The sequence below is a fragment of the Trachurus japonicus genome, chromosome 24, assembly GCF_045865225.1.
Source record: "Trachurus japonicus isolate A0001 chromosome 24, Traja_1.0".
NCBI classification, from domain to species: Eukaryota; Metazoa; Chordata; class Actinopteri; order Carangiformes; family Carangidae; genus Trachurus; species Trachurus japonicus.
The window spans coordinates 30,361,867-30,375,083 of NC_140930.1; the positions used below are offsets into that span (position 1 = coordinate 30,361,867).

The 13,217-nt window shown below is 51.0% G+C and overlaps 1 protein-coding gene across 1 annotated transcript; it reads left to right on the forward strand.

Moving 5' to 3' along the window:
• Nucleotides 1-11,637: 11,637 nt before the first annotated feature.
• LOC146962197 (trace amine-associated receptor 1-like) lies at nucleotides 11,638-12,619 on the forward strand. The gene has a single exon (XM_085770083.1). The coding sequence runs from the start codon at nucleotides 11,638-11,640 to the stop codon at nucleotides 12,613-12,615; it is 978 nt and encodes a 325-aa protein (XP_085626209.1). The 3' UTR covers nucleotides 12,616-12,619.
• Nucleotides 12,620-13,217: the final 598 nt, after the last annotated feature.

Genomic DNA, 13,217 nt, shown 5'->3' on the forward strand with positions numbered 1-13,217 from the left:
CAAAAAAACAACAACCGAGTGGCATCAAACACGTGCTGCTACCGCATCGTTTTTGGGTTGTGAACGTGCATGACACGCATCTACACAGAATGGGTTTGAGTGCGCAAAAGACGCTACATGGCCCGCCCGTGCACACCCAGATTAACCAAGGCGGCGGCAGCTCGCCTCTGCAGGCTGGGAAACCCTGCAGTCCAGTCGGCTCCCTAAACTTTTACGCACGGGGCTTTGGTTACCGCGGTGTTTCCTTATCCCAGCACATTGACTTACAGGCGCACACTTTGAGCGTGTCTGTGTGTCTGCGTGTCTCCGTGTCCCAGCGCATTGACTTACAGGCACACACAAACAGAGACCGAGAAATATAATAGCTACTTTTTAACTATTAGAACTCAGTCGCGGGCCGGATAGGAAGGTTCGGCGGGCCGGATTCGGCCCGCGGGCCGCCAGTTGATGATCACTGGTCTAGGCATTCCGGGGGCGGAATATGAGGTGTGTTCACGTGCGCACCATTCTTGGATCCAGTTTGACTTAGCAAAGAGAAATTGCGGAGAGTTGTGCACGCACAGTTTGATAGATCTGAAAAAGGTGTAACTATTTGGGGTATCTTTTCGCCATAGGCCTAAGCAAAACATTTAGTAGCAGCAGTTTTACACTGCTTACTTACAGTTTTGATAAATGAGACCCCAGGCCATAAGCCCAGAGCCCAGACGAAAAAGATGACGTGTCGGACTAGCGATACCAAAAAGTGTCGGAATAGCGGCATGTCTAGATAGAGGGATGTCTATGGCGAGTGGATTGTGCCACGGTTACCCAGCCAAAGGAGACTGTCGTGTGGAATTGACGTCTGAACTACGTCGCCTCACCATACGCCGCCTCACCATACGTTGCCTCACCACGCCACCTCACCATACGTCGCCTCACCATACGCCGTCGCCACCCCCGTCGCCTCAGCTACGGCGCTACTGCCTAAGCTGCACAAAGCACCGTCAGTGCATATAAAACACAGTTTAGGCCTAAGAAAAACAAAAAGTGAATCCAATATTGAAAGACTGGAATTCACTCAATTACTGTAAATTGGGGAAAGTGACGATGAGGGGATCGACGTAGCCTACTTTTTTTTCTTCCAACTTTATTGAACAACAGACAATTCAGACATTCCAGCTCACGTTTCAGTACAATAGCTAGATTTACACATGACAGCATAAGAGTTAACTAAAGAGAGAACAATAGAATTAACAATAAAAATAAAAAAACATGTCTTGGTGACAGAGCTTGTAATCAATAATGTTCTTGTTATGATGTTTAAGTTCTATGATTTCTGACTGACTGGGCAGGTTGGATGAGAAACTGAGGGGCCGGGGTGAGTGTGAGGAAGACACAGTCCTGTGTGTGGGGGGGTGGGTGAGGGGGAGCAGAGAAAGAAGTAAGCTGTCAGATAAGTTTCTGTTCCCATGAGAATTGTAATTATAATAAGTGTGCGATTTGTGGAAAAAAACAGAGGGGGGCTCGTTGGGGCATCTCCAGGTTGTGGACCTGCAGTTTATATCTACAGTCACATCACAGTATGTTAATACAGGCATCTATATGGGACGCTTTTAGCTATTTAATTTAAAACAAAACAGCTCAGCAAAGATGGGAAATAATATCTAATCATAATTAATTCGAGAATGGACGAGAATTAATGCACGTGAGTCTGGCCGCAATAGCGGATCAGATCGGACCATCAGGTCTTTAAGAACTGTAGCAGGAATTAAGCACTTTGCAGAGGTTTTGTTCATTCACTAGAACTTGTAGAAAACAGACCTGGGGCCGTATTCACAAAGCATTTTATCTTTTCTTAAAAGCTATTCACAAAGCCGCTGAGACCTACTCTTACTAAGGATAAATCACTAAGAGCAAACTAAGAGTGACGTCCTGGTGACGCCCCGTTGCTATGGATTACGTCAATTCTCATGCACGAATTCGAGGCGCTCAACACAGTGATTGGTTGTTGAGTGCCGGCGGCATTCAAAAATCCACACGTTCTGACGGCGACGGGAGGGGAGGTTGCTCCTTCTCCTTCTCCTGGTAATCCTTGATTTGGCACAATACACTCGCCATAGGATGTCGTAATAGCAGGATGTCTAAATAGAGACATGTTGGAATAGCGGGATGTCTGAATAGCGGGCGGACCCCGGTCAAGTGCATGGCGCTGTGCCAGCTTTGCGCAGGTTAATTGTGGGGCGGCGCTGTGTTGTGTGATTAAAACAGGTGTGTTGGTCACCATTTTCCCTCTCTGCTTCTGCTGTGCGGCGCGTCCGGTGAGCTGGCCGGTGTGCATGTCCGTGTCTTCCCATCGTATCATTAAGGTACGCATTCCGTGTTATTTTCTGTTTCGTGTTTACTTTTGTTTGGCCCTGGGGCTTTATCCTTCCGCTCCATTGCAGTGCGTGGAGCGACGGCGAGCTGGAGGGAGCGAGCGCTGGTGGGGCGGGCACGATCTGATATCACCAAGTAAACAACAGCCCAGGACTAACCCTAACCCTAACCCTAACCGGTTGGTAATAACAGCGCTCCTGGGCTGTTAATTACGTGGCGATATCAGATCATGCGGTGGGGCGGGGCTGTGTTGTGTGATTGGGACAGGTGTGTTGGTTGCCATTCTCCCTCTCTGCTTCTGCAGTGCGGTGCGTCCGGTGAGCTGGCCAGCGTGCATGTCCGTGTCTCCCCGTCGTATCATTAAAGGGATAGTTCACCCTAGAATGATATTTCGCTCATTATCTACGCACCCTCATGTTGACTAAGGGCTGGAAGAATTTTCAGAGTCCACCGTCCCTTCTCTGAGTTACAGGGGGTCTTGGCGTAGCAGTGCATTTCAATGCAACGGTTGCAAAGGGACACCAGAGCTCTTCGTAAAAAAACACACACAAAAAAACATCCAAATACCTCCATGATGCTCGTATGTAATGTTCGTCTTGTGCTGAAGCCCCAAATTGCGTAATTGTCCCGAAAAAAATTAAATAAGTCCACATTCCAAGCATGTTTGTAGCATTAGCTCCTAGTGTCTGTTGTCCGGTGTTCCGCTGCCAGCGCGCATGCGCAAGGTTCGCACGTGCGAACCTTGCGCATTAGGAGCTAATGCTACAAACATGCTTGGAATGTGGACTTAATTAATTTTTTTCGGGAACAATTACGCAATTTGGGGCTTCAGCACAAGACGGACATTACATACGAGCATCATGGAGGTGGAAGGGACGGTGGACTCTGAAAATTCTTCCAGCCCTTAGTCAACATGAGGGTGAGTAGATAATGAGCAAAATATCATTCTAGGGTGAACTATCCCTTTAAGTGCTTGGAGCGACGGCGAACTGGAGGGAGCGAGCGGTTATATCTCACACAGGCTTCGCCCTCTACTGGACTCTATGGGTATATCTCTCCTCCAATCGCGTACGCGCGATGGCCCACTGAAATTTGCATGTACGTAGCCGGCCAGTATGGCGTGCCTACCTTTCCCGCCCTTAGCGGGCTATATAAGCAGATGCACCGCCAGCTGCCCTCATTCCTTTTTACTTCAGCGTCGGCGAGTGCCCACTGTCACACTAGCTCCAAGGATGGAGTCGCCGCTTCAGGAACAACGCCTCTGCCGGCCTGCCCTAACGGCATCATCGCCCCGGCAGACCCACATCTTCTTTGCTTCGAGCGTCTCGGGAGGAAGCGCGCCACCGCCGGACTGGAGCAGCGACGGCAGGAGGAGGACGCCGCTCCAGCGTACACCACCTCCACGCCGCCTGATGAAGCTTCGCCGCCCAGACCCGCCTCAGCCTCTGCTGCAGACTCGCCGCCGCTACGAGACGAGGAGGATGAACTCTCCCTCTCCGACGGCTCGACGGTGTTTGGCGCCGCTTCTATCAAGCTCAACTTCCCATAAGTCATGACGACTGCAGCGGAGTGTGTCGGGCTTCCCCGGCCCCCCCCCCCCCCCCCCCCACTGCCCCCGAAGCCGGTGAGCCGCCTCCGCGTGTGCAGGGCGAGACGGAGACTGTGTTCCCCGGTGTGCCCCCGCTCGAAGACGCTCTGGCTGTGCTCATTATCCCACACTCAGCCGGCTGGTCAGGACACAGAAAGCCACTACCACCGCTGCTGCAGGATAAGGACACGCTGGAATATTTTGACAAGATATTCCAGCTGGGCGCGCAACTAGCAGCAGCAGCAAACAACCTCGGTGTGCTGGGCGTAGCAGCGACGGCTTCACTCCCGCGCGACGCCCCCCCTTCCCCTGACACTATGGAGTTTCTCGGCCGGACCATCGGTCAGATGAACAGGACAGGGAGTTGCTACTGCTGCCGGACGAGTGATGTCACTGTCGGGCGTCGGCTCTCGCCACGTCTGGCTAGGTCTCACCGCCCTCCCCAGAAGGGACCGAGAGGATCTTCTGGCTGCACCGGTCTCTACTGACGGTCTCTTTGGCTCCCTCACTACGGTGACGCAGCGGCTAAAGAGGCTGGAGGAGGAAAAGGCGCAGCTGAGCCGTCATCTACCGCTCGCTGTCGCCGCCAAGCAGAAGGGAGAGGTCAAGCTGCCCCGCCGCTACGCTACAGCGAGGCGGAGGGATCGCCGCCAGCGAAGAGGCTTCTCCGCGGCGGATCCCCCAGCTGACCCACAGCCGGCCCCAGCGGGCCCGCCGCAGCAACGCCCCGCACGGGACCCCAGCGCGTCCCGTCCCGCAGCGGCTCGCAGCACACCCAGGCCGAAGCTGTCCTGGGGCACACAGCGACCAGAGTGACAGTTAACGGGAGGGACGGCACCGGCAGACTGCCTCGCCGCCCTCCCTCATTGTTCATATGGTTCTGTATGTTCTGCTTGTGTTCACTGTTCTGTGGATGTGAAAAATGTTTTTATTAAAACATGTTACTCCACTAACAGAGCAAAAATTCCCCCTCCCACCTCCACCATGCTCCCCGCTTGCTGCGCAGCCCCGGCCGGTGTAGTCACCGCTACACCGTCGGTCAGGCTGCCGGTGGCTTGTGTTACACCGTCACATCCCCGCAGCGGGCCCGGCAAGCAAGGCCCCCCGGTCACGGTTTCACAAGCACACTCACACAACACACCCTCTACCGTCCCCGTTGTGGGAGACGCGGTAGAGCGGAGCACCGTTGTCAACCGGGTAAAAGCTACCGTTGTCCCTCTATATGAGCGCTACAACCGGCGAGGCTGCACAAGAAAACATCGCTCCCCACTGGTTGTAGCGACCACACAGTTAGCCCCGCGCGCTGCTAGCCGACACCGTGTCACTTCCACGGTGCGTCCGGCTCAGCGTGTTGACCGGCTGACGAGCGATGGTTGTCACCGCCGAGCTAACGGCTACAGCGGTGACAAGCATCGTTCACAGCAGCACGGCAGGGCTGTGTTTCCGGACAATGAGACGGCTGCCTCACGCTCGTTTAACCCGCGCCGCTCCAGTGAAATGGCCGGGCTAACACGAACTGTCTCCCCGGTAAACAGCAGTGGAGCGGCCAACGTGTCTGACCGCTCTGGTCCTGTGGCAGTTATTTCCACGGGCGGATCTAACAGCGGCAGGGACGTCATGACGGTGAGGTGCCGGGCGGCGGTGGTGCGTTCAGGTGACACCACGCCGGCTCGGACAACAGAGATGCGTTCACGGACGGCCCCGCGAGCTCGGACAACGGGCCTGGTGCGTTCAGGGACGACTCAGCCCTTTCACAGAGGGCCCCCCATGGGCCAAACTCCCGTTTATGGCGGGTTTGGCGGCGGAGAGGGCCGAAATTGTGTACCACAGCTTTCTAGAAGCTGCTCCACAGCTGTCTGCGCGTCCTCTCACGTGTTTTTACGAAGCATGGCAGAGCAGCTGCGTACTGACAGACTGGCTGGACAGGACCCTCAGACTAGGATATTCTCTCCAGTTCTGCGGGCTCCCCCCAGCGTTCAGGGGCATACAAGAGATGAATCTATCCTCTCAACAAGAGATAGAGTTCCTCGAGGGGGAAATTCAGGACCTGCTATCAAAACAGGCCGTGTCAATTGTCCCTCTTCACGACAAGGAACGAGGTTTTTACTCCCCATACTTTTTGGTTCCCAAAACGACAGGGGGCTACAGACCCATCCTGGACCTCCGTGCCCTGAACACACGTATCGGTCGCAAAAACGTTCCGCATGCTAACCACAAGGAGGCTGCTGGTACTCGTCCAACCAGGCGATCGGTTCTCAACCATCGACTTGAAGGACGCTTATTTTCACATCAAGGTGGCACCAAAACACAGGAAGTTCCTGCGTTTTGCATTCCAGGGAACAGCCTACGAATACAACAGGCTGCCATTTGGCTATTCCCTGGCCCCTAGTACGTTCAGCAAATGTGTGGACGCAGCGCTACATCCGCTGCGCAGCCAGGGGATGAGGGTCTTCTTTTATCTGGACGACCTCATCGTGATGGCCAGGTCCAAACAATGGGCCATTTTTCACACAGTTCAGTTGATACTTCACCTGACCAAGTTGGGTTTTGCCATCAACTGGAAGAAGAGCAACCCCCAACCAAACCAGCGGGCCGAATACTTGGGGATTGTGCTCGACTCTGTCAGCCTGAGAGCCACTCTGTCGGAGTCCAGACGGACAGCCCTACAGCAGGAGGTTCTCAAGCTGCAACAGGGTCCACGTGTCACAGCCTTGACCGTCATGCAAGCACTGGGGCACATGGCAGCAGCTCACCCGGTGGTTCCACTAGGACTGCTGCACATGCGTCGCCTGCAGAGATGGTTCGCCAGCCTACGCTTAGACCTCAAGAGGCAGAAGTTTCTGCTGCTGACGGTCCCCCCAACAGTGCGGGGCAACCTGCAGTACTGGGGGTCCCCACGACATTTGTTGACCGGGACACCACTAGGACGAGTGACCTCGTACACGTCGGTGTTCACGGACGCCTCCCTGATGGGGCGGGGAGGCACCTGCCTGGGGAGGGCGATAGGTGGTGTGTGGCCTCCGGGGGAGGACCGCCACATCAACCTCCTCGAGTTACAGGCAGTGTTCCTGGTTCTCCAACACTTCAGTCACCTGTTAAGGGGGAGACACGTGTTGGTGAGGACCGACAATCGCACCACAGTCGCTTACATCAACAGGGCTGTGTACATTCCGCTGCCCTGTTAGCGATGGCGGAGAACCTGTGGTCATGGGCTTCAGAGCACCTACAATCTCTGAGAGCCCTCCACGTTCCAGGAATCGAGAACAGGGGGGCCGACCTCATGTCAAGGGGCGGCCCCCTGGAAGACGAGTGGAGACTGCAACCAGAAGTGGTACAGCAGATCTGGACACGATTCGGGAGGGCAACGGTGGACCTGTTTGCTAACAGGTCGAACACCCACTGCCCCCATTGGTTCTCCCTGAGCCCGCAAGACCATCCACCCTTGGGGGTGGACGCGTTTGCACACGCTCCATGGCCAAGAGGGCTACTTTATGCCCCCCCCCCCCCCCTCCGTCTCATCCCCCAGCTCTGGAGTTGGTCCCCGGGCGCTGCACCGCGGTTAAATGCAGAGAAAGAATTTCACTGTACTAGCTGTATATGTGACTAATAAAGTACCTTTACCTTACCTTTACCTTACTGGAGAGAGTGAGAGTGGCTGAGGGTCATTCTGGTGGCTCCCGACCGGCGGTCGGCTCCGGGGTACGCAGAGCTGACCACAATGATGGCGGCCCCACCATGGCCCATTCCCAAAATCCGGGGGGCGCTGTCACAGGAGGCAGGCGCGATACAGGCGCTGCCGATCCTGGGCCAGTCACTTCAAGCCTGGGCCCTGAAAGGGACAGGTTAATGCGGACTGGGCTGACTGCGCAGGTGGTGAAAACCATCCAAGCGGCTAGGGCTGGATCCACCATTGCCTGTTACAGGGCTAAGTGGTTAGGTTTCCAGCATTGGTGCGAAGAGAGGGAAGTGGACCCACTGACATGCTCAGTGGGAGACACTCTTTCCTTTCTACAGCTTTTGGTTGATAGAGCGCTGTCTCACGCGACTGTTAAGGTTTACGCTGCAGCCATCTCATCATGCCATGAAGGGTTGGGCGGAGGTCCAGTCTTCGCCCACCCTCTGGTAAAACGGTTCCTGCAGGGGGTCAGAAGGCTACGACCAGTGGCACGCACTTCTGTACCACAGTGGGAATTACCACTGGTACTCGAGGCCCTCACAAGGGACCCCTATGAGCCTTTGGAACGCTCCTCCTTAAAGGTGTTGTCGTTCAAGACAGCGTTGCTTCTTGCTCTGACGTCAGCCAAGAGAGTGAGCGAATTGTGTGCCCTGTCAGTCCACCCGAGTTGTTTACTCCTTCGCGGGGACCGCAGTGGTGCCATCCTTAAACCGAACCCCTCCTTTCTTCCTAAGAACATAAGGAGCTCATTTCGGTCCAGAATCATCCAGTTGGAGGCTTTTCACCCTCCCCCTCATGAGGATTCGAGGGAGGCGAAACTGCATCTCCTATGCCCTGTGCGTGCGTTGACATACTATGTCGACCGAACAGCCACTGTCAGGAACACCGACCAGTTGGTTGTGTGTTATGGTGACGGGATGGCTGGCAGAGCCCTGTCCAAGAAACGCTTGGCGAGGTGGATGTGTGAATGCATCCTCTCAGCCTACAGTCAAGCGGGTCGAGAACTGCCCACTGTGGTCCGGGCGCACTCCACAGGAAGTGTGGCGACGTCTACGGCCCTGTTCAGTGGTGCGAGTGTTGAGGACATATGTACGGCGGCATCGTGGTCTTCACCCTGCCCGTTCATAAGGTTCTATCTCTTGGATGTATCAGGCTCCTTCTCCAGGTCTGTGCTCACTGTAGGGTCACAGGACATGTGAGAGGAAGGATGTGTCAAGTGTTTTTTAATACTTGATCCCCACAGGGTGTCATGCACCTGCATTGGACTGTGCTCTGCTAGGACACTGTCAATGAGGTGCGCAGGAGGTCTAGGGTTGAGACCCCTGCGAGGTTAGACCACAACTTCACCCAGCCTAGTCAGGTGCTGCTAACTGGGATGAAGTTGGACCCGTTATCACTCCATACGGTGGTTAAGATTAATAAAGTGGTGACTGGGTCTTGGTACCTAACCGGTAGCTGGTGTAGTCAGTGGGCGGAGCCTCTCCCGCGGCAGGGAGTACATAAATCGGGGCTTCGCCTACTGTACCCATAGAGTCCAGTAGAGGGCGAAGCCTGTGTGAGATATAACGAAGGTTACGATATTGTAACCCTAGTTATATTAACACAGGCGGAGCCCTCTACTTAGGGCCCTGCCGCTCTTTCGCCTTACGCTGAAGTTTGGTGGAATGAGGGCAGCTGGCGGTGCATCTGCTTATATAGCCCGCTAAGGGCGGGAAAGGTAGGCACGCCATACTGGCCGGCTACGTACATGCAAATTTCAGTGGGCCATCGCGCGTACGCGATTGGAGGAGAGATATACCCATAGAGTCCAGTAGAGGGCTCCGCCTGTGTTAATATAACTAGGGTTACAATATCGTAACCTTCGTTCTGGTGGGTGCGTGTTGGGTGCAGTAGAGCTCAGAGGTGCTGTGAGCCCCGAGCGGCGACCCAATCCCTGGTGGCGGCTTCTCCACTTCTCCATTGCGTGTGTGTGCAGTGTCATGGGTGATATTATTTTCTTGGTTTGTTTTCCTCCCCTCCTTGGTTCTTTTTGGGCCGCCGTGGCTAGCCCAGCCCTGTCCATCCCCATTTCTTTTTTCTTTTTCTTTTCTTCTTTCAGAGTAATTTGCCCAGCACTGCCAGTAGGCTGGGTAGCTATTAGAGACATGAAAAATGATCTGAACTTTTGTTGTTACTGGCTGGACCACTTTGCAGCTGGGCCAGGTTGTTTTGTTTACATTTGATTGATAAGTAGCCTAAGTTACCTGTATTGCAAAATGGATGGCTAGTTAGCGACAGGGACAATAAAAGCCAGTCAAGAAACAGATGGCGAATCGACAGGTGATCTCCCCACTGTCAAACAAAAAAGATGTCGGACAAAGTACAGTGCAGAGTATTTAGGTTTGCGATTTTTTTTGGACTGGCTCAGAAGCTGAACAGTTACTGGTGTGTCTGCTGCGCTGTGAGACGCTGTCAAATGAAGCCTTTGAAGCCCTGTAAACTACGCCGTCACCTGGAGACAAAGCATGGACAGTATGTGACAAAGCCACTTCACTTCTTTGAGAACAAGCTCAAAGAATATCAAAGTAAAAAGTAAGTTATCGAATGTATGGGCAGCGAGAACACAAAGGCTGTGGAAGCATCATATCACGTCTCCCAACTCATAGCCAAGGCAGGAAAACCGCACACAATAGGAGAGAATTTAATTCTTCCCGCAGCAAAACAAATAGTTGAGGGGATGTTGGGAGAGAAGGCAGTGCAGCCTATCAACCTCATCTCATTGTCAGATAATACAGTAAAACGCAGAATTGATGAGATGGCAGATAATGTATGTGAACAGCTGGTACAAAGCATAAAAGAGAGTCGGTTTTATCCCCTCCAACTAGATGAATCTACGGACATTGCAAATGTGTCAAACCTGTTTGCCTACGACAGCGCCCCCATGCAGGCTCAAGTCGGGAGCGTACCTATGTTCCCCAGGTCCTATGTTCCCTGATCGGGGAATATAGGACCTTCTTTTTGAAAAAGGTTCCTATGTTCCCGGGTCACAATACATAGGCTACTGGGGAACATAGGACCTTTTTTCAGAAAAAGGGTCCTACTGTATGTTCCCCGCTGTTGCTGGTCGATGGACTCTCTCTACTTACTGTATCTGGACTCTCTATCTGGCCTGTCTAGCCTCTACCTGGTCTTTTTTACTAAACTTAACCAATTCCTTTCTTTATTGCCTAAACCCAACCAATTACACTTCTCACTCAAAGTCACAACTCAACTTGTTACTCAAAAATTCCTCCTCCTCCTCCTTTTAGGGAAAAGTGGGGAACATAGAACCCTTAAAAGGGTTCTATGTTCTAGTATTGCGAGTTCTCATAGAACGTATATCACAGTATGTCTATCAAAATAATACATTACAAAGAAACAACTGGAAAGGGTTTCAAAATGTTAATCTGGTGAAATGTGCACATGGACGGACTGGCCATAGGGCAATATGGGCAAATGTCACAATGGCCGCGGCGTGGCGAGGCGGCTGCGTGAAGACGCGGCTGTGCTGATGTGACGGCATAAAAAAAAGAAGAAAGAAAGAAAGTCGGTCGGGGCCATCTGGTTTGTGGCCAGCCAACTCTGAAAGACGGGAGACACAATAATGACTTAAATAAGGAGTAATGTAAAGCTCATCTGGTAGGGCAGCTCCCTCTGTAATCTTGTGCAATTTTGGAGATCAATATTTTTATTTTTTTCATCATCATTATGATCACTGCTGTACACACACACACACACACACACACACACACCACATCTGATTTGACAATGGCATAGACAGTATTGACTATGTAATGTGATAAGAGTACATATAAACTAAGGTTGAACACACTCACATAGTAAAGAACTGTTATCTGTCTTAGGCATTTAGGGGTATGATATAAACTTGAAATCTTTCTTTTCTATTACAGATCTGATTTGTAGTTTTGGATTTATGGAGGACAAATTTTGAGCTTTTCAACAGTACTTACTAATAATATGAAAACTGATTTACAGGAAGATGGCACTACAAGTCACTGTCAATGCGAGTGTTAACATACATCCATGTTATGAAATAGAAAAGGTCTCTCAAGTTCTGAAAAGAAAACTTTCCACAATATGCGTTTCATTTTATCTTTTCTTCGGCTTATTGTCTGCTGTAACTGTCTGTGGAAACCTTCTTGTTATAACTGCCATAATTTACTTCAAACAGCTCCACACTCCCACAAACTCTCTCATCCTTTCTCTGGCTGTAGCTGACCTGCTTGTGGGAGTTGTAGTCTTTCCTCTCAGCATGGAGTTCACCATAAGCTCTTGTTTGTATTATGAAGATATATTTTGCAAAGTACGAGACAGCTTTGATGTAATACTGAGCACAGCTTCTATTCTGAACCTTTGTTGTATTTCCATTGACAGATATTATGCAGTGTGCAAGCCTCTGACATATGTTACCACTAAAACTAATGTCTATGTTGTGATCATGATCCTGGTGAGCTGGACGGTTTCTATTCTAGTAGCCATTGGCTTTATCATTGCGGGATTAAACCATGAAAAATGTGAAGATGGGTGTTTAATTGACCTTCTACTTGCAAATACTTTAGGACCTATTTTCTCTTTTTACCTCCCAGTGATTGCAATGCTCTGTATCTACCTAAAGATTTTCCTTGTTGCGCAGAGACAGGCACGCAGCATCCAGAGCACAAAGTCTGGAGCAGCCGTCAGTAAGATGGAGAGAAAGGCCACAAAAACTCTTGCTACTGTTTTGGGAGCTTTTTTACTGTGTTGGCTTCCTTTCTTTCTCTGTTTTACCTTTCAACTTTTAAGTCATGTGTCAGTGCCAGTTGCAGTGTTTGAAACTCTTAACTGGCTTGCACTATCCAATTCAATGCTGAATCCATTTATCTATGCTTTCTTTTACAGCTGGTTCAGATCAGCTTTCAGAATTATTCTTTCTGGGAAAATATTTAAAGGTGATTTTGCTAATGCAAAACTCTTCTAAATTCTTCTTTTTTTTAAATATATTTTTTAGGGGCTTTTCTCGCCTTTAATTGACAGGATAGTTCAGAGAGAGACAGGAAATGGGAGGCAGAGAGGGGGGGAGTGACACACAGGATAGGGCCGCTCGGCACGGGATTTGAACCGGGGTCGCCTGCAGTGAGGACTATAGCCTCAAGACTTGGGGCGGGTGCTCTACCAACTGAGCTACACACAGCCCCAAAATCTTCTACATTCTTGTTTCAGTGTGATTTAATGGCCCACTGACTAGTGAATAACACTAATTCAATTTTGATGTCATGCTGGATAATTCAGTGTGCTGCTGATAGGCTTTATAGAAAGCTATACACATTTACAGTCACATACATGAACAACATTGCCTTTCTTGCAGTATTTGCAGTAGAGGCATTACTTGTTTTCGAAATATGTAATAAATATGAAATATTGTGTCATAAATTGTATGCAACATTTTTTAACCTATGGAACTTATATTCTCTTCTATTATGCTCACATTTATTTCACAGCATTATTGCTGTTTTGTATTTCTGAGAGATATATAAAACAGCATATTAAAAAGTTGAACAACAATAACAAAAAACATACAAA